Source organism: Halichoeres trimaculatus, unplaced genomic scaffold (genome assembly GCF_033239565.1).
Source record: "Halichoeres trimaculatus isolate MK-OKI-2021-1 unplaced genomic scaffold, fHalTri1.1 fHalTri1_scaffold_18, whole genome shotgun sequence".
Taxonomy (NCBI): domain Eukaryota; kingdom Metazoa; phylum Chordata; class Actinopteri; order Labriformes; family Labridae; genus Halichoeres; species Halichoeres trimaculatus.
Window position 1 is genome coordinate 21,196,418 of NW_027437196.1, and position 20,215 is coordinate 21,216,632.

General features: G+C 39.1%; 2 protein-coding genes across 3 annotated transcripts in view; one reads left to right on the top strand and one right to left on the bottom strand.

Moving 5' to 3' along the window:
- arhgap29a (Rho GTPase activating protein 29a) overlaps positions 1 to 11,301 on the bottom strand; it is a 42,334-nt gene extending 31,033 nt beyond the window's left edge. The window contains exons 1-2 of one of the 2 annotated variants that reach the window (XM_074693695.1): positions 11,138 to 11,301; positions 9,809 to 10,193 (exon numbers count right to left, since the gene is read on the bottom strand). In XM_074693695.1, the coding sequence (XP_074549796.1) occupies positions 9,809 to 10,106 (298 nt within the window). In that variant the 5' untranslated portion in view covers positions 10,107 to 10,193; positions 11,138 to 11,301. Of the gene's footprint in view, positions 1 to 5,313; positions 5,445 to 9,808; positions 10,194 to 11,137 lie in introns of those variants that run through there. The other variant, XM_074693696.1, reaches the window with a different exon arrangement.
- Positions 11,302 to 13,686: 2,385 nt separating this feature from the next.
- mcur1 (mitochondrial calcium uniporter regulator 1) lies at positions 13,687 to 19,723 on the top strand. The gene is made up of 9 exons (XM_074693649.1): positions 13,687 to 14,035; positions 15,434 to 15,550; positions 15,634 to 15,737; positions 16,352 to 16,453; positions 17,003 to 17,044; positions 17,310 to 17,381; positions 17,942 to 17,995; positions 18,201 to 18,315; positions 18,661 to 19,723. The coding sequence occupies exons 1-9, from the start codon at positions 13,798 to 13,800 to the stop codon at positions 18,714 to 18,716; spliced, it is 900 nt and encodes a 299-aa protein (XP_074549750.1). The 5' UTR covers positions 13,687 to 13,797; the 3' UTR covers positions 18,717 to 19,723.
- The last annotated feature ends 492 nt before the right edge of the window (positions 19,724 to 20,215 follow it).

Consider the following 20,215-nt stretch of genomic DNA (forward strand, 5'->3'; position numbering starts at 1 on the left):
CACCTCCGCCGCCTACTGTTGATGCAAAGCTCTGAAGGTTGGCATTCCAACTATGCTTTCTTTAAGAAAAACTGCAAATCCCCCCACCGTGCAACCTCTAGCTGGCAGCCAAAGCACTCAGGCATTAGAAGAGACTACAGTTGCTCTCAGAGCTGAAGGAACATCAGCGGGCCGCAGAGACGGCAGAGCTGTCCCACCACTACAAAGATGGGCCCCTTCAGTACACCTGTCAAGAGGCTGAACTGGGAGGTGAGGGGGCTGAGGCTGGGGGCAAACACAGCATTGAGAACAAGAGGACACTGTTTAGCTTTACTAGCATCCTAATCCTGACAGAATGGGCTTTGTGTGCAAGAATGTCTGCGCTAAACTGAAGCTCAGCCTCATAACTGTCAGAACCTTTATTTTGGTTGATGTCCGAATAAAACAAACTTCCCTCCCTCCATGTGTCTGTGAACGTTTTACTTGTTTGAACCTTTTCTTCAGCACATTTTAGCTGTAGAAAATGATAAGCTTGTAGATAATAAGGGTCTGTATTTTCTAACCAGGTGGTTATGGACTTACAGGTGCTTCAGAGGCGGTGCTGACCCACCTGCCAGTCTCCTCAAAGGCTTCAACTGTTTGATGCAAAAGGGGCTTCATCTTCTGCAGTATCCAGATCCTAAAGCTTGTGAATTCTGTGAGCTCTTTTTGAGCTGAAAAGATTTATTCCTGGAAGCTGGTATCACTTCAGAGAAGCTAACGGAGGAAATGGATGTGAGTGGCAGACCCCAGCTGGTCCCAGGGCTGCTTCACACTTGAGGTGTTTATTTCCACATCAAGCTAGATCATTGTTTCTTCAAGACTCTTCTTCTGAAGTTACAAAAAGTAAAGATGAAGACAGCAGCTGCTTTTCCCCTTTCATACATAACCAGTATTGCATTTTTTTTTTTGCATCCAGTGTTTTGTTGGAGGAGCGTTCAATCTTTGAATAAGACAGGAAGCAACTGGACTGATGGAATAATATTTCAGTCAATGTTTAGATTCATTTGTCAAGGAAAACTAATAAGAATGTGATTGCAAAAGCCTGCAAACCCATGTCCATAACTCATATAAAGATTATCTGTTAAATGAATTATTAATCACAGACAGGAGGGAGATAAACTGTGTAAACATACTCCCTCTTGTAGAGGTTTCCCAATCTGCAGGCAGTATAAGCAAAGGACTCATTCTCACTGCATGTTTCAAAGTGCAGGATCTCAAATTAATGCCACCCTGCCTAATTCCACATGACTTTAATCCCATGCGGGGGTAGAGACCCCAGATTCAGGGGTTACTGAAGATTATTCTGAGGATAAATTTGCCTTCTTTGTTTCAAAGCTCTAATCCAGGCAGGGTGAGGGGAGGTCTCGTGGTCACGCAACCAAACGGGTGTTAGTTAAATGTGTCACACTGGAACAATACGACTTTCTTCAAAATACTCTAAGTTGGACAAAAAGCTTCGACTGTGTTTATAAAAAGCCTCCAAACTGCAGCCCCCTCAGGGCCCACAATGCTTTGCTCCTGGTGTGTACTGTGGGAGCTTTATCTCAGTGTGTGGCAGACATCGACAGCCTCCTGGAACAAAGCTGTCCCTGCAAAAACAGAGCCCATAACTATAAATCTCAACCAGAGGGAAGGAAGGAGAGACACAGAGAGGAGCTCCCTCGGGTTACAGCTTGAAAACAACTCACAAAGCTTCACGTGTAGTCGCTCTTTTAAACGCCACAGGTCAGCAGGGAGTACACCTGAATACAGGGGGCGACAAAGTGAGATTAATCTGACATTATTGCGACACTGCACACTTTATGATTTCATGTTTTCTTCCCTAAGGAGGATAAATGGAGTGCCATATGTCCAACACTGTGCATTTTAATCCCAGGAGGGGAACAATCCACACGCCCTCGCACGCAACCGCTCTGCTCTTACAGTAAAATGACCGAAACAATCAAGCTAATTAATCCCGCTAGGAGGCTTACATATCCAGATCATGTACTGAATGATTAAATCGAGCTCTTTGGGAACGTCAGTTTTAGGCTCAGACTCAAGAAGTTGATCTTTAAGAGTCTACTTTAAAGAGAGGAGAGCAGGTTGTCCTGTGCTTCAGGGTTATTTACAGTCACTTTAAATATGGCTTCAGTAAAAAGAACCATAAAAGGAACGTTTTGGAGGGAAGACGCAGCGTGGAGTGTTTTACAGTGCATCCCAGACCCTGTGGGATCGTCTGTCTAAACACAGCACTCAGTTACAGCCATTAAGAAAGTTGGGAATGGTCAGAGAAAAGCCCAAGTAGGGCTAATTTTAGTCTGGTATTTCACACGGGGTGATTTAGGATACAAATCACTGAAATAGCATTCAGGCTTTCTCTGAGGACCCAGAACAGAGTCACTTTCCCACAAAGCTCCAGCGTCACAGCAGAACACTCCACAGACTCAAAATAGAGAAAATAAGCTCCTTTCCCACGTATTCACTAAAAACCAGCACATAGAGTTTAACAGTCATGACAATACTGTTACATTTCTCTGACGAAGAGAGGCACAGCAGTAAAAATATTACGACTCAGTGAATGATCAGGTGCATTACAGTGTGACACTGAACGTTACACAACACCTGAGGACAATTTTAGTGGGATCCTGTTAATGATTACAATCCAGAAACACACACTCAGAGTGAGCAGAGAGCTCACACACTCCACACTGATTAACTGAGGACTCTTATGACTCAAAGGAAAACACACAGCTGACAAAAAAGAAGGCGGATACATGAGTCACACACTCTTAGATTAAAGTCTGACTAATGATGAAGGAACTTTGATGAGCTTTGATGCAAACACACAACCCTGTCTTTTCTTCGCCCGAGACTGAGAAGCATTTCCTTTCACTGATTCGGAGTTATCACCCTGACTAGGTTTTCATAGCTCAGTATGAGCTGCATTCAAATTAAACTAATTTGATTGCACTTTTAGACTTAAATGAATGACACAAAAACACAAAGTTATTTGAAGCAGCCAGATTCATCTGACAGAAACTGTCATTGAAAGATGCAGTGTGTAGAATATTATCAAGATTATCAGTCGACATGTGATTTCCTTAATTCGGGGGATCGGTGATCAGTCAGTCTGACAGCCAGCCATTGTTGCTTTTTGCTCTGAGACCTAAAATTCAGGTCACTTTATCAGTTGTTTAAGTTGAAACATTAAGATATTATTGTTTCACAGGTATTGTTCTATGATTTTCGATAACACAAGATTGGAACATTCAAGGTATATGCTGTTAGTTACAAAAAATAAAAAATACACATTGGTATCGGCCCAAATCATTATTGGCAGGTAAGGCTTTTTAAAGATCGGTGATCAGTGATCGGCCAGAAAATTTGATCGGTATTCCCTTAATTATAAGCCCTGCCATGTTTCTACAGCAGCACAGAACAATCAAATTAGTACATGTTTTAATTTTTTGTGGTCCCATGAAGGCAGAAAAGAAGATGAAGAGGAAGTGAGTGGTTGCTATTGTGTGATTAATTCATCTCGATGGATGTTTTTCATGGTGAAATTTGCAATCTGAAGGATCAGATTGAATATGCATCACAGGAGCTTTCTGTCGTTGAAGGCCACCATCATTTCATCAACATAAGTGAGCAAAGGAGACAGTTAGATATCACTAACTGTTCTAATTTCCACATGCTGTATCCTTAACCTGGTAGAGCCTAGGAGTTGGTTGTCTCCTGTTCTCCCTTTGGACTCTGCTCTTTCAAAGTGTGTCTGCCTCTGACTTCATTTATCAGAATTTGTTCAATGCACAAGTATTGCATTGGATCTGGACTACGTAGTACACCCAGGTCACATGATAACACAGCATCTTAATGCAGCAACTAAGGAAGACAGAGCAGCAACTCCTGTACTCTGCAAAGTAAAATTTGATCTCTTACTTCTTTTAGGATGAGAGAAAAACAGCAGCAATTGCTTTGCTTTCTCAAAAGCCACCCAGCGTTCATCACACAAAATGTTACTTCACAGGACGGAGGAGTTGCTGCTCTACCTCTGCTTCAGTGGATCAGTCTGTTAGAATCAGTTTGAGAATTGAGACAAAAGTTTGGCAGCTTTGAAGAGTATATTTTAACTGCAAACAAACAAAAGTTTGGCAGCTGCAACCATAATATTTTAACTGCAGTTTGTAGTTAAAAAAAAATTCATCCCACACTTCAATCAGTGATTAATACTAATATTAGAGATTCTCATAACAGTTGTTGACAGACGATAGCTTCCACATCAAAACAGCTTTGTTGAAAAGGCGAGGTTGAAGCTGTTTTTCATTCCCTGAGATGTGTGAATGTGTTTAACTGGAGGAAGCTGGAGTTCCTGAGTGTGAAGGCTGCCACACTGAAGCCTCTGTCCTCAAAGTTCAGAGTTTGTTGCGGAGGACGGAGAGCTGACACATGCCTGAAGATCGCAGCCGCCTCTTTCTCTGCAGATTCCCAACTTCTGTCACACACTTTTAGAGGATGCCCTTCTGCCTTCGAGGATGTTTTTGTAGTTTTTATGACCTCTTTTCTCGCTGCAGGCTGAAAAGATGACCTGCCAATCTTCAGTCAGCTTGACAGAGCATGATTTATATCTGCTCATAGCTTATTTGGGCTGTGAATCAGAGGCTGTAAAGCAGCATGTGGGTGTGTGTTCGCTCAGTATGGAGGGAATGTGGGTCGGTGAAAAGAGGTGAAGCTGTGCGCAAAGATTTTAATCACCTGTAGGAAGTATACTTAGCATACTTGTTATGACATCAGAGGTGTGTGTGCAACAGCAATGAGGACGAGGAGGAGTAGCAAAGACCGTCTGTAAGGAGCTGATACACAAAGCGAAGGCAGCTGAAGTTAAAATCACTGAGTTCAAATGAAACATCAAACAGACACATTGAGAAGCTAAAGGCTGAATTAACTGCCTGTCTTGTATCTGAAGATAAGCCTTCATTAAAACTCTTCAGTGACACCTGCTTCACCTCTCCGGGTACCTTGCCCATGCAGTTCTTGGAGCTGACGCACAGAAGTTGGCCATCATTCTGCTTGGCAGCCTCCAAGCATGAAAAACACTGATGACACACCTGTCCCATCACAACAAACACCCTCAAGCTTAAAATAGATGACTAGAGGCACAATCATCTCCTGCAAAACACGGCCGCTTCACAACAGCAGAACCAAATGTTCACTAATCTTATGATGGAGGGCTTCAGAGGCCCCGCTCAGCGCCACAAAGGATACAGCTCGTCTGGTCTCCAAACGTCCTCTCTGACCCCAGCTTAGACCCACCTTCAAGATAATAATCCCCTCCAATTACTGACATGTCCTTCACGAGTGCCCAGCAGACATGGTCACGACCTTAAAGAAGAATGAAGATACTCATCCTCAGACTGTGCAGAGACAATGACGGCACATCAACAGTTCCTTCTGGTAGTAAAAAAACAAGATTCAGTCATGCGTCATGGAGCCCAGCTGAACAGCAGCATGCTATAATTACCATTTAAGGATGATGTGCATTGGGAGGAAAACAAACTTCTTCAAAAACACTCTTAATGGACCCGCCTGAAGAAGCCCTCCCCTGGGAGCGATCCCACAGGCTGCAGCTATTCCTGACTTGGGAAAGTATCATTTCTGCAGAAGCTGCCAGTTAGCAGCAGCATGCTAGTCTGGAGATTCCTCCAGCACAATGGGTGTCAGACTCACATCGTTGACTGTGAATGCAGTCAGTGTTGCGAGGGCTCTAAGCTGAATATTGCTCTGGTGGAGGAGGGTTCACTGAGGTTTCAGTGAGCAGCCCAGGGTAATGAGAGGTTTGAACTATTGTCAAGCCCTGCAGAGACAATATGGCCATAAATTAGAGGGGGGATTTAAATCACATCCAATCACAGCACAAGTCAGTGACTCACAACAATCTGTTAGCAGAGCTCTGCTAAAGCCTCAGAGTGTTAGACCTCAACAATGACACTCTGAAGATGTTTAATGACAACCAGAAGAAAACCAAAGAGTTATGAGGTCATTTTTATTTTTATTTTACTAAGTTCAAAGAAGAATTCTGCTGATTTTAAGAGCTCTTTTTTCATTCTCACTCACTTTGGGATCTACATAAGTCAAAGTTACAAAAGTTTTCAGTAAGTAGCAAAAATCAGGCTGGATGAAATCCTGCACACAATCAAAAACTATCCACTTAAAGTTCCTGTTTGTTCGCTGACGAGCTCATAATTTTAATCCACAAGTCTAAAAAACATCACAGAAAAGATTTCTACAGAAACTGAGGTTTTGGAAAACAACAAATGTGTTGCTTTTTTGGCCTTAAAGACGAAACAGTGATTTTACCTCACAGCAAACAGGAGTTGTTGATCTACCTCAACCTGGGTGGGTTTAGCTGTTGGTGAAATTGTGTTTCTGAGTTTTTCCAAAAGGTTGGTTCATTTCTCGACACAAAAAAACAACATCTGTACAGGGGTAGACCAGCAACTTCCGTGTTGTGATCCTCTGAGGCTGTAACAGAGGTGGAATGGAGGAAGACGGAGGTGAACTGTAGTGATGGAACTGGCACCTGAAGAACAATGCTGTGTGCATTTCTGAGTGTGTGTGTGTGTGTGTGTGAGGTGGGGGGCCACTGTGTGTTTTCAAGCCGTGCACCCCCGCCTCCAAAATGTGAAGCAAAATCACACCCTCCACCAATAATACGACATTTCATGTACAAAGTGCAGGTACAAGCACACAGTGATGGTAAAACTCTAATAAGACGCTGTTGCAGAATTGCAGGGAGAAAGGTCTGTCTCTATAGGAATGATTTTTCCAAAGTCTGGGCCTGTCAAGGACAAAAATAAGACCTTGGGAGGAACAAACACACACTGTGGCATCAGTGTGAAGATGCAAGTACAGGTTCCCAAACTCTGGTACCTGCCGTTCATTCAGACTCTCAGTATAAAAAGGAAATTTCCATGGTTTGAAATGTGATATTTATCTTCACCTTTTCTGTGAGTGTGCACTTTGCGACACAATGAGCTCTTTGCTCCTCGGAGCTCTGTTTTCTACATCCTAATCAGCCTACTCCCCCAAATCTGCCCTTTCCTGTGTTTAGCCCAAATAAGCCTCTGATGGGAATACTGTGCTTTACAATCACGTGTCAGCATCTCAGTGACGACATTAGCATAATAAGCCTGAGCTTATTGAACCTGTGGATACAGCAGAGAGGGCACAGGGCTGCTAGTTGAAGTTTGTTTTAAAGCCTGTTTAAGGCTCTGATTTCTGCTCTCTGTTGTTATAAAGACAGACAAAAGATTACAAACCGGTTTCTTAATGACGAGGGCAAGACGTCGACAACGACAGACATGCAACCTCCCTACATTGTAAGACTGTTTGCATACATTTATCACCTTTCAATTAAACAAAGCAGAAAAAATAACACCTGGATCATTGTTTGATCACACTTTTAAAAGCCACAGACAGACATTACAGGTGAATGTCTCTAGCTTTCTGCCTCAGACGGCTGCAGACGGGGATCTCTGGCACATGATGATTTACTGCTTTGATCCCTGACACGCTGGCAGGTCACTGAAAAGTCTCTCAAGCTTCAAAAGTGCCCACTGCAAGTCTTCCTCTCTGTAAGGCCGACATGTCCAGCCGGGTCAAGCACCTTGCCGACCTCTGTAGACACAAAAAAGCCTGGAATGCTTTTCTCTGACGCCCAGGAGTCATGGGATGGAGCATCTCATTCACTCTGTCCTTAGCAGGCTTTAGATTTGACAAATCTGGATCTGATCCAAAACCACCGCAGATAATAACATTTCAGGAATTTATGAACTGCCTACACAGATCGACACAAACAGAAGCGAGCCTGAACTCTGTCTCGACGCTCCAACACGACTTTACATGATGTGACTCATTAGTTATGAGGGGAAGTTCTTTCATTTACATATTTAGTCAATTATCTAAAGAAAAGAGCATCAAACTTTTTAAAAATACTTATTTCAAAAAACATTTAGACATGTTTTTAACCCAAGATCAAATAAGAATATCACAAAAGCAGACAGAGTCAGCAGCAGACTCAGACTCCCACCCTGCAAGACGGAGCGCTACCGCAGGTCATTCCTCCCTTCTGCAATAAGACTTCATAACACACAAACCTGAACTCACACCATGACATCAAGCATTTAATAAACACATTCCTTTCTGCACCGCATTCAATACTCACTGTAAATTCTCATTGTTAAGTGCTTTTCATTTTCATTCTCCAGAGCCAATCTTGTATATATACCTCACTCCTATATAAATATGTAAATAGTAATAATTTTTTCTACTTTTCTCTACTTCTTTTATTCATTATATTTCTTAGAATTTTTAATTTTATATTCTATTATCATTATTCTATTTTTATTGTTATTGCATTACCGCCCTTTTTTGTGAGCTGCTGTGGCAAAAAAAAATTTCCCCCTGAGGGGGATCAATAAAGAATATTCTATTCTATTCTATTCTAAAAGAAGTGAAAAACTACTCCATTCTCCTTCACACTTCCTTCATCAGATGCACTACCTGGAGGCTCTGTGCGGACGTGTCAGGAGTTTTCTACTGCAATGTGAGCCATGTAAAAAAACAAAAAAGGTGTTTTGGTCTGAAATTTAAAAAAAAAAAAGTCTCATCTGTGTAAAATAACATCTTGTGCAATTTGATCAGTGAATACTATTTAGGTAATATGAAGGTAATCAATCACTCACCTAAAACATAAATATATACTTTCCTGTATTTTTTGATGTGCAGGACTTCATTAAACCACTTAATAAAAGTTTTAAAAATAAATAATGAATAAATGGATGTTTCCACTTCACAGAAAGAGATGAGGAGAAGGGCAAGAATCCAGCTGACAGGGAGATAAGGATGGTTGACTGACCGAGCAGCCAAGGCCGCTGCAGCAGAAAACAGGTAGACAGCCATGGGACTGTGTACACTGTGCTGAAAACAACAGTGTGTACACAGAAGCTGACAGGCAGCTGCAGACTGTTATAAACCCTCCGCGCTGTTTTACCTTTTCTACCTGCTGATAATCTGCAGATATCATTTAACAACACACAGACTAGGGATGACATGAGATCTCCACATAACTAAAGGGATGTTATGACTTTTTTTACTCTGCAGGATTTCATAAATGTCACAAGTAAAAAATTACTACAAGAGAGAGGACAAGTTTAAACAGCGATGTGAGTGTGCAGAGAACAAGATGACACAACAGGCAGACACACAGTGTGACTACATGACAAGCAGCAAGACTGATCATTAAAAGGTTGCACACAAAGATATTTAAAACACCAGCTGATATTATGGTATAAACTGTCCTAAATCTGGAGATATGAGTCATTTCACAACACAGAGACTATGATTCATTCTATGAGATCTTCACATAAATAAGAAGATATTAAGATTTTTCAAAATCTGAGGTAACATTTGATCATATCATCAAACAGTGGGATCTAGCAATTTGTCTATTCCTGTAACATACAGCATCCAGGCACCATTTTCACAGCAAAGATATAAGTGATATCAGCAAAAAAAGAACCCTGTATGTAAACTGTCTATTAAAATATTGGCAGATCTCTCCCAAGTAAATACAATATCATAAAACTTAAGTGGATAAATGCTATCCCACAGCCCCAGTTAGAGCTTAAAGTGCAGCATGAATCTAGAACAGTGTCAAAGTAAAGAAAAAATCTGTTATTTTCTGTAAAAAGATCAGAATAAAGAAAGAAGACATTGTTTGCTCTGTTTGATCTCTGTCCAGTCTTACCTTTGGAGTTAAAAACTTCTTTGAGCTGCAGAAGCACATCAGCAAACTTGCGCACATCGTTGACCAGTTGCATGATGTAGTTGGGGTCTGAGGCGGGAACATCCGGACTCTCCGAGCTCACTGAGTTGCTCTTAGAGAGTCTGCCCGGCCCCCAGGGGCCCACACTGGCCGGGCTCCCTGACCCCGAGCCAGTGCTGGAGAGTCTGGAGATACCTAAAGGGAGTTTTGTCCCACTGCTGCTGCTACCTCCACCTCCTGATCCTCCACCAGAGCTCTGGCGCAGCATGGCAGCCAGCATGTCTTATAGTCCAGTGTCCCTTAGGGTGGTCACAGATATCCTTCAGATCTCAGGGCGAGAACCACACCACGACAGGGATGGAGGATGCTGGGAAGGAGAGGGACCACTGTTAATAATAGGCTGTGACTCAGAGTGGGTTCTTTCAGGCTTTTGTTGACATAATTCAATACTTTACTTCTCTGTGTTTCCCGCAAAGATGGCATTAACAGCTTTGCAGACAATTTAAACAAGTCCATGGCATTTAAATTTAAGAGGTCAGCTTAGAGACAGCATTGCAGTGCTCCAGTGGTCTTAAATGAGTCTTTATGCCTTTTATCTTTTTCATCAAACAGAGAAACCTGTCTGTAACTGAGATTTAACTATATGTTTGTTCCTCTGTGCCCACATCCAACATCTGACACAGGATATGGTGTTTTCCAACATATCAAATGACTATGTGCTGTACATTTTTACAACATTTTATTTGAAATGTACACCAAACACTAAAGGAGTTTTTTTAAAGCTACTCAATAAAGAGAAACACGAAGAGAAACGTGCTAAAACAGGAGGATATGCGTTTTTTTCCCCTCCCCTATATGAAATTACCGGGAAAATAAAGTCGCAAAAAGCTGCTTCTTCTTGTTTATTACTGACTCAGAAGATAAAAAAAAAATAACCCTCATAACCATTGTAGGAGTTTAAGTAGTTAATTCAGCATCTTAAAAAAACAGCCGAGCCTCCTTTAAGTCATTCAATTTCAACGGTGAAAACATTTGTTGCTGTCAGGTCGAGCCCACTATCTACACTCGTCTCCCAGCGAAGTGACCCACGGACACATCATACTTAAAAGCTGTAAGCTAAATGTCGCAATGATGATTCCGGTGAAATAAAACCAGTCAAAAACCAGTTACTATCAGAAAAAAGTCACCTTTAACTTTTTGTTCGCAGAAGACAGCTATTTAAGTAGCAAAATTAGACTACGTACCGCTTCATAGCAACTCAGACGCACGGTATGTAACATATTATCAGACAGATAACACCTGTTTTTATACCTTGAAACATTTCAGTGGAAGTAGTCCAAAAGTAATCTTGAGAAAGAGAAATTAATCCACATCCACAGCGCGCGTCCCAGACCCGGCGGACCCCTCTCAGTCCCCGACTCAGATCCACTGATTCCCGGCTCCGCTCCGCTCCATGTGATGAAGCTGTGACTAGTGATTAGTGCCTGTGTGTGTAAACCTCCCGGCAACAGGTGCCGGAGTTTTAAACATCAATGCATACAAAGCGTAACATCTAACATCCGGTTAAGGGTTTCAAAATAAAATGCATGCTATGGCGTCCACACAATCCTCAAAGCCTTATTACTAAAATTTCTTAATGTGACGATTTAAGCACCAGTTATGAACAGAGTTAAACATTTTTATTTGGTTTCTGTAACGTACTTTAATTAAAACAATGTAATTGTAACAGCTGTATTTACAAATAATCAACAGGAAATGAACTGTTTCATCAGCTGGGATTTGATTTATTCACATCTAAAGTGTCACACAATTAAAACAGTAATGCACAAAAAGTTGATCTTTATGCTGATTCTTTGATACCTGTCTTTAGTCATGAGATTATCCTTTATTCATTTCCCAACTAGGAAGTTCACAGTGGTACAGCAGCAAAGTTGTTACTGAACATTACAATAAAATTTGTTAAAATAAATTAGGTTGTCCAAAGGAAGATATGTACAGAACTGATAGATAAAAGAGGTTGGTGCAGTCCCAATACTACAGCTGAAAATAAGTTAGGACATGCAAGGGCCTGTCATTTGTTCTTGGTGTTTCTTATTATAATAACAGAACTAGTAACGACAAAGGAGTCGCACAAATAAGCAACATTAAAGTTTGCTTCAAATCAACTTTATCAGATTTTCAAGAACAATCATGTATCTCAATGACATGGCAAAAAGACTACAGGCGGACTTGAAAACCATAAAATCTTTATCTAAAGAGAAGTTTTAGTTTGAAGAACCAAACCTTTATCTTAATGAATTTTTTTGAGAATTTTTGCATTTACTTTGAAAATCAGTGTTTTGCTACTTCCGGTATTTTCTCGGGCATGAGAACGGACTCCACCAACTGGAACTCTGAAAAATATCGAAGTGAAATTTGACAGACGGGTGTTTTCATATGTGCCAAAAAGCAGTTTGTTCATGTGTGCTTTGTACAGTAATTTCACACACACACACACACACACACACACACACACACACACACACACACACACACACACACACACACACACACACACACACACACACACAAGCACCCAGACAGAAAACACTTTTTAATGTGTTTGTTCAGATCATAAATCCCTGCAGTCTGTGATGTAGCCTCAGTTTACTTTCTGTCGGAGTTTTAACTCCTTATGGACGAAGAAACTGGAATCACACTCATATCTCTATCATTCAAAACCAAAGGTAATCTGCCTGTTTTATTAAGATTGTGTTATAAAGTCAAAGCTCTTGTCCGCACAAATGAGTTGTCTGCATTATTGTTATCCAATAGCAACATTAAATCCATGTACAGAGAAACTGACACATGCAAGACTTGTCTTAGATTATCATTCCAGTGGGAAGGGGGGGGGGGTTAAATAAATTAAATTATACAGTGATCATTATATATATATATATATATATACAGTCAAATGACAGCAGGGTTTGAGTACAACACATGACTGACACTTGCTGGTAAACTAAAGGTAGTGCAGCCGGTGAAAGCTGCCTCTCATAAAGGACACCCGGAGGAAATAGGGCAAGTTAGTCTAATCACTTCATTTCTAGCAGAAACTGAATATCTGGGGCAACCTTATGGTTTGCATTTATTAGGAATGGGGTTTCAAAATGTTCAAATTAACTGAGCAGTGAAGACATAAAATTAGGAAACATGGTTTTGTCTAAAGGTCTTAAACTGAATTTTTAAAAATTCCCTTCACAACAAATTATAAATCCTTATTATTGAAATGTAGGGCCAGACCTTTAAATATTTTTATGACTCCAGTTAAAGGCCTGGTGGTAAATGTTGCCAATTTCTTTCTTGTGTTTAAACGTTTGGTTTAAAGTTATTTATACTATAAGAAACATTATTTTCCACATATTGTGTTATATTTTCTTTAATGTTAATCAAAATAGAAATCATAAAAAAGTATTTTCTAATAATTTTCTACATTTTTTTTAAACATGGTTTTTGTCATGGTTTTGGTGAAGATTTCTCTTTCACTATTCAGGTAGAGGTGCAGGCTGAAGGCCATTATCATTCAAAACTGCCATATACCATATTGTTAAAATTTCAAATGTGTTGTGAAAAAAAATGATAATAAACAAAAAATCTTTATTCAATAAACACAAACAGAACCATAATACGCCAAGAAATAGTTGAAATTTCCGCCCTTTTTATTATTTATTTATTTATTTATTTATTTATTTATTTATTTATTTATCTATTTATGTATGTATTTATTTATTTATTTATTGTCAAGCATTAGATTGAAGTTGAACTTTATTTTGAAGTTAACCGGATGTGTAACGGTGAGTTCTCATTGGAGCTGACTTGATGGTGGAAACCGGGTGAAAAGTTGACAAACTGCCTCCGTAACGACAGAAAATCCGTCCGCGGTTTAACAGGCGGAAGTCTAGCCTCTCTGCCGGAGGGGAACATCCTTGAAAATGGTCTTGAAACAGACTTATTCTCGGTTTAAACTCCTCTGTGTAAAGAATCCTGAAAAATGGGTTGACCCTTCCCATAGTTATGACAGCTCTGTGCTGTCACGATCCTCGGTGACGGCAGCTGTCAGCACATCACCGTGTACCCGGCGTGTAATTGATCCATACAGACACTTTGAGAGGCCGACATGGAGAAAGAGACGAGCTCATGGACTGAAGATGGGACAAATACCCACCAGAGGTAATGCTGAGCTTATCAACAGTCGAATAGCAACAAACAGATTAACCTCCTCTGTAATGACCTGTTGTCCTTGGATGCAGCGATGTTAGTTTGCACAATTATGTCTAATGGAGCCATTTTCTTCTCTTGAGAGTTTGTGACCTTAGTGTTTCTTATGACATTGTTAGGCATTGAAAGTTAAAGCTGTAGGTTTGCATTAAAAGTCCTCCAAGTTGTCTCTTAGGGCGTTTGATTTTTGTTTTGATTTAGTCTCTGTTTTCATGACCGTAAAAGACAAAAATAAGAGAATGGAAAGTTCAAATGTAGTTGCTGCTGTCAGATTTAATTCACCAGTATTTATTTAGGGGCTTATTACACATGTTGCGAGCGTGTTGTTATCACAGTGCCTGTGTATGGAAGCCCTGAGTGGACATGTGTCCATGCATTTAATTTGCTCTGTGTTTAATAAAGCTTTTTCCCCTTGAGATCTGGGCACTAGATGATTGTAACTTGTTCTCCTAAACTTTGAGAGAATAACACAGAGAAAGAGTCAGAAACTCACTACTTTAGCAGCATATTGTGGTGTAACCTAATACAGTGACTAGACTATTGTTTAGTTTGCTAGATCATCAGAATATTTTGTTGTTGGAAAGTTTAAGATGACCCAGTATAACTTCATGAAAATAGATTTTTTGTTTTTTGAAGTGCAAACTCAGGTATTGATAGTGTTGTTTCCCCTTTTTTTTTAGCTAAAGCTATTGTGAGAGGAGTTTTGTTAATCATAAAACAGACTGAAATGTATCAAGATTCCTCTTCATAGAGGAAAACAAGATTTTCAGTAACAGGACTGATTGTTTTTACAAAGTACTGTATCCCTTGAACATTTTCTGCAAATGTACAGGAACAATCAGCTAATAGATTACTGTTGCTACTACATTATATGGGGGGCTCCAAAATCTACATAAACTACAAGATCCTAACAGAGACTTTAAAACTATCACATCACAAGTAGAACAAACTCACAAAAGACAAGAAGGGCCACACTTGAGAAAAAACAATTCTGACTTCAAACATAATTATCACAATGTTTATTTCTAAGCCAGGCCTTGATCTTTGGTCCTGTTTTCAACAGAAACCTTTTCCCTCATCTCGTCTGTATTTACACAACATGCATCACAGCCTCATATTTTCAGGCGTGTCCCCACAGAGTGCGTGGTCACTGACTGTGTCAGGGTTATTCTAATAAATACAAATGTTTCATGAAGTCATCTATAACTTAACAGAACAGCTGATGTTTATCAGGAGCACAAAAAAATCTTGATTATTGATTCAGTGAAAATTTTTGTAAAGACCTTGAACTTCTGAGACATATTGTCATCTTTGGAGAAAATAACTTCTCCTCTCTGTCTTTGATTTCAGATCTGAGTCTCTCTGCCAAATTTCTGCAGTACGATCTGAAACCTGGAGCATCAATTCCAGAGGCCGGCAGACTGATGTTTGACACACACGCAGTGGTTCGACTCTTTGAGGAAAACGGTTTGACATCTTTTCTTAAGTTAAAAAAATGTCTGTAACAGGTTGTGGATTTTCCTCCTATAACAAACACATTCTCTCCTCAGGCTTCACAACTCAGCAGGCTGAGGTGATGGTGAAAGTTCTGGTGCAGATGACAAACTCCAACATGGAGGTCATCTACGGGGACATGGTGACCAAAGTGCAGCAGGTGAGACTTTGTTGTCTAGAACCAAAATGTTTACCGAGAGGAAATTTAGCTGATTTTCAGCCTTTTTATTTCAGTCCGAGCAGGTAAGTTGTGAGAAACCCTTGCAGATATTGCAGAGTAAAGCAAAATTTAGCTCTAATTCTGACGCTCTTCCTGAACCACTGCCTCCATAATCAGGTCAAGGACTGCACACTGTCTTACTTGTATCAGAAAATGCTCAAAATGCTCTTATTTTTCAGTTTGCAGCGCCTTCCGGGCCAAGTTGTCATAGCTCTTTAAACAGGAAAATCAAACTTCTTTGCAAACAGAGGAGTATATTTTTCAATTTACCTAATACAATAAACACTAAGGAACAACCCCAGAACACATGCAGATAATTCCCTTTGAACAAAGCACGTGTCACTAATCTGCAAATTATGAGCTTTGCTATGTTTAGAAGCAGAAACAAAGTCACTCAAAGTTTTAAATACTTTAGAGAGCAACTTTTTAAACTGCACTGATATGAAATGTGTCATAATGACAGGTTCTCCTGGTGTCTGAGGATTGTTTTTGTCCCAATAAGTTTATTTTATTTTTCTAACTTATGGTCGTGTTTGTGTGTGTTTTTTTTTCAGGAGATCATGTTGCAGCGAGTGATGTCTCAAATCGCAGCTGTAAAGAAGGACATGATTATCTTGGAAAAGAGCGAGTTCTCTACTCTCCTGGCAGAGAACGAGGTTTGTGTTTTCCACGTCCTAATCCAAAAATTAATTCAGAGCTTTTTCTTGCTTTGAATGTCTGCTCTCCAATTCCAGTTGGAATCTGCAGTTTCAATTCCAGTTGGAATCTGCAGTTTCAATTATATCCACTAGAACTGTAGCACACAATTATCAACCTGCCAGTGGTACGTGTTGAAACAAGCATGCTGGAATCAGCGAAGAGATCAATTTCTTCTTCACCCTTGTTGACAGAGAAAAACCACAAACAGATTTACACATTTAAGGTGGCACAAACAACAAACTGCCAAGATTAGTCAGAGGCAGGGACATATTTCACACATGAATCCATTGGTTTTTCTGCACATGCAAGTGACAAGAGGAACATTTTAGATTGATATGGATGTTTTAGGTTCAAATCATCCACACATTAAAAATTACAATTACAAAACATAATAGTGAAATTTTATTATTGATGACATTTTACTGTAAACAGTTCTAGTATCTTCTCTTTGTTTAGGTTTTTTTCAAAATGACATTATCTTCTCAACATTTTCACTTTATCTCTAGAAACTCAAGACCCAGCTGTTGCAGCTCAAGGTCCAACTGGCCGTAAGTAGTTATTTCCATTTAATCAAATCAATTTATTACTTGAATTAATTGTATTTACTCAATACACACACTTAAAAAAAATCTGTCTTACATAAAATCAGCTGAATTTTATGCTGAGGCATTCACAGTAATACCAAAGGATACAGAGTGCAGGTTTCCATTACTGCAACAACAGTGCATTGCAATAATCGAAATGAGAACACAACTCAATTGTTTCTAAATTGCACTTACTTTTAATTGATTTGTTGTTATTTTGCCTCTGCAGGATGTCATGAACAAAGTGCGCTCAGATACTATTTTGGACATGAATCTGGAGAAAAGTCGTGTCAAAGAATTGGTAAGTGTTTGCAGTAGATCACTCATAAATTTAGTTAGTTAGTTCAGTCTTGTCCTTCCTAAACCTAAATCTTCTCCAAGTGGGACATTTATTCTCTCTTTATTCTCATCTGCAGTGTGAAATACGCAGAGAAGAGTAGTTGGGTGAAGCTGTTCTGCAACTATTTCAGCAGCAGAGGTAGAGACAGATGCAGCAGGAGCAAGCTGGTGACAATTTGTAGCATAAAAACAAGCAGAGCAGAACATTACTAGGTGTATGTGTGTATATATATGTATGTGTGTGTGTTTGTGTGTGTTCCTGAAGCTGTTGCTGTGAGTCTGCACATCAGGTCTTTTGTGCCTTGTCTGTGGGATCAGTTTAGAAGTTAAGAGGTGGCACAGTGCTGTTGTGGATCAGGACATGTGAAGGACTGTTGAATTGAATGTCTATGCACTGTCAGGTGATGATTTCTTGCATTTTGTGTTAAAATGTGATATTGAAAAGCTGGGACAAGGAGATTGAGGAAACAAGATTAAAACTTTTTCTGTTGCACAAAATTTGAACCTCTTTTTTATTTACAGAAAGCAGAACATGAGAGGAAGCTTTTAGAAACCCGAACTGACATAATGGAAATGGTTTGTACTCACTCAGTATTTATAATATCTAACCCCATCTGATTTCTGCATTATCTTGTTATTTGTTAAAAATATCCACAGGACAGGGCAGACACCTGCGTAGAAATACTTTTAGGTACAGTTCTGAAAAGTAAAGGTTTGTCAGTGCAAATATCCTGTAAGTGAGATCATTTTTAATGCTTCTCTCTGGTTTCCTCTGTCACAGACTGCAGAGCAGGAGCGTTATTTAACTCAGACCAACATGAAGATAGACACTGAAGTGGCCGGTTTGAAAACCATGTTGGAGTCTCATAAGCTGGATACTATAAAATACCTTGCAGGTGAACTTTTTCTTTTAACTGGATTCTTAATTTCATAACTTCACTTTTAAATCATAGGTTTTACTTTTTTCCCCACTTATTATCATTTTCTATCTTTTTTTGGCTTATTTATCTCGCTAAAATGACTTTTCTTGTCATTTTCACTTACTCTTTCGTTATCATGAATTGATATAGTGATCTCTTTTCATTAAGTCCAAGTCTCCTTTTTTTGTTTTTAACCTGTTAGAAATGAACTTCCATGGCATCATTACATGTTGAATAAAGAAAGATAAAATAATATAAATATATCTGATAGTGACTTAATCCAGCAGAGAAATGATTGACCTTTCTGTTTTTGTTTTCCAGGCTCAGTGTTCACCTGTCTCACAGTGGTCTTGGGTTTCTATCGTATTTGGATGTGAGCTCCATTGAAACTTTAATTTTATTATAAACTCTGGGAACACTTGAAGTTTCAGTTACATTTCTAGGTGCCGTGTTAAAATGAAAGTATAAGTTTGCACTTGTCGTATCCCTGAAGGAAGATTTCTAACAATCAGGTTTTGACTTATGCTATGTCAGGGGCTCAGGACGATGATTTAAAGCTGCCTGGTTTGTTTTTTCTTTTTTTTTCTTGTAGAACGATTTTTATTCACGAGGGAATTAAGAGAAAACTGAACAATCAAACAAAGTGAAGTACATTCAAGTTAAAGATCCTGTGATAAGTTTTTAGCTTTTAATGACATGGAATAAACTGAATACTTGTGTATTTATAAGAGCTTCAAAAGCAAAAAAGACTATCAGCAACAAGACTGATTTATTTTCTAAGTTATCTCTTGTGACCAAATCTGCTGCCAGGAGGACTGGAGTCAGATCTGATGAACAAATTTTCTCTATACATTTTCTGCATCAAAAAATCTTAGACAATACTCCATACAACTGGTAAAAGAAGGCAAGATGAGAATTTTTGACATAAACATAATGAGCTCATGTAAGAATGAAATCAGCTAAGAAACATTTGTCCACAGAGTGGCGCTAAAGATAGACAGATGTGTCTTCTTAATGCACACTAAAAACTGAGTAAAATTATAGAATAAATTCACCTTTTTTTTATTTATTTATTTTTTGTTTCAACCCAAGTGAAGAGGTGCAGTAACCCTTTGACATTACTACCCAGAATATGTTGCACAAGATGGCCACAAATGTGTGAGTTTTTTATTTCAAATTCCTTGACGTTTATAAATCCAGTGTGCTGTTCTGTATAACATACATATTATAGACACCCTAATATAAGGTCAAAATGTCTGAATTTGAGGGGTGCCTTTTTTTTAAGTGTTTGAAACAGGACTTCAACATATATCAAAATATTGATAAGCTATTTTTAAATGTGCTAATCAAGCTAAATAAATCTGGTATAAAAACAAATACGGTCACTGCACTCCTGTATATTATCACAGACATGAAAATTTTCTGTTTTTACTTTGAGAAATGTTTGAACCTGACCTTTTATTTTTAAATAAACTAAATCTTAACCAATATCAATGCCGTGTCATTAAAGAAATTGTCTTTTCCTGGTGGGTTTTCTGTGAAGGGGTGTAATTGTTAACAGTGCTTGTCATCACAGTGGTCAAGGGACCACACGTCTTTGAACTTCTGTCTTTAAGACACTGAGGCACAGCAGAGGGGCACAGTATCCTGCTAAGATTATAGTAATTTCCTTTTGATATATTAAACTTATTACATTAATACCCCGATTTCCTTACGTACTGTAGCTATTTTTGTCATATATTCATTAACTTGAAATTATATATATATATATATATATATATATATATATATATATATATATATATATATATATATATATATATATATATATATATATATTTATCCCTCTAGAAATAACGAAAGGCTTACCGTGCTT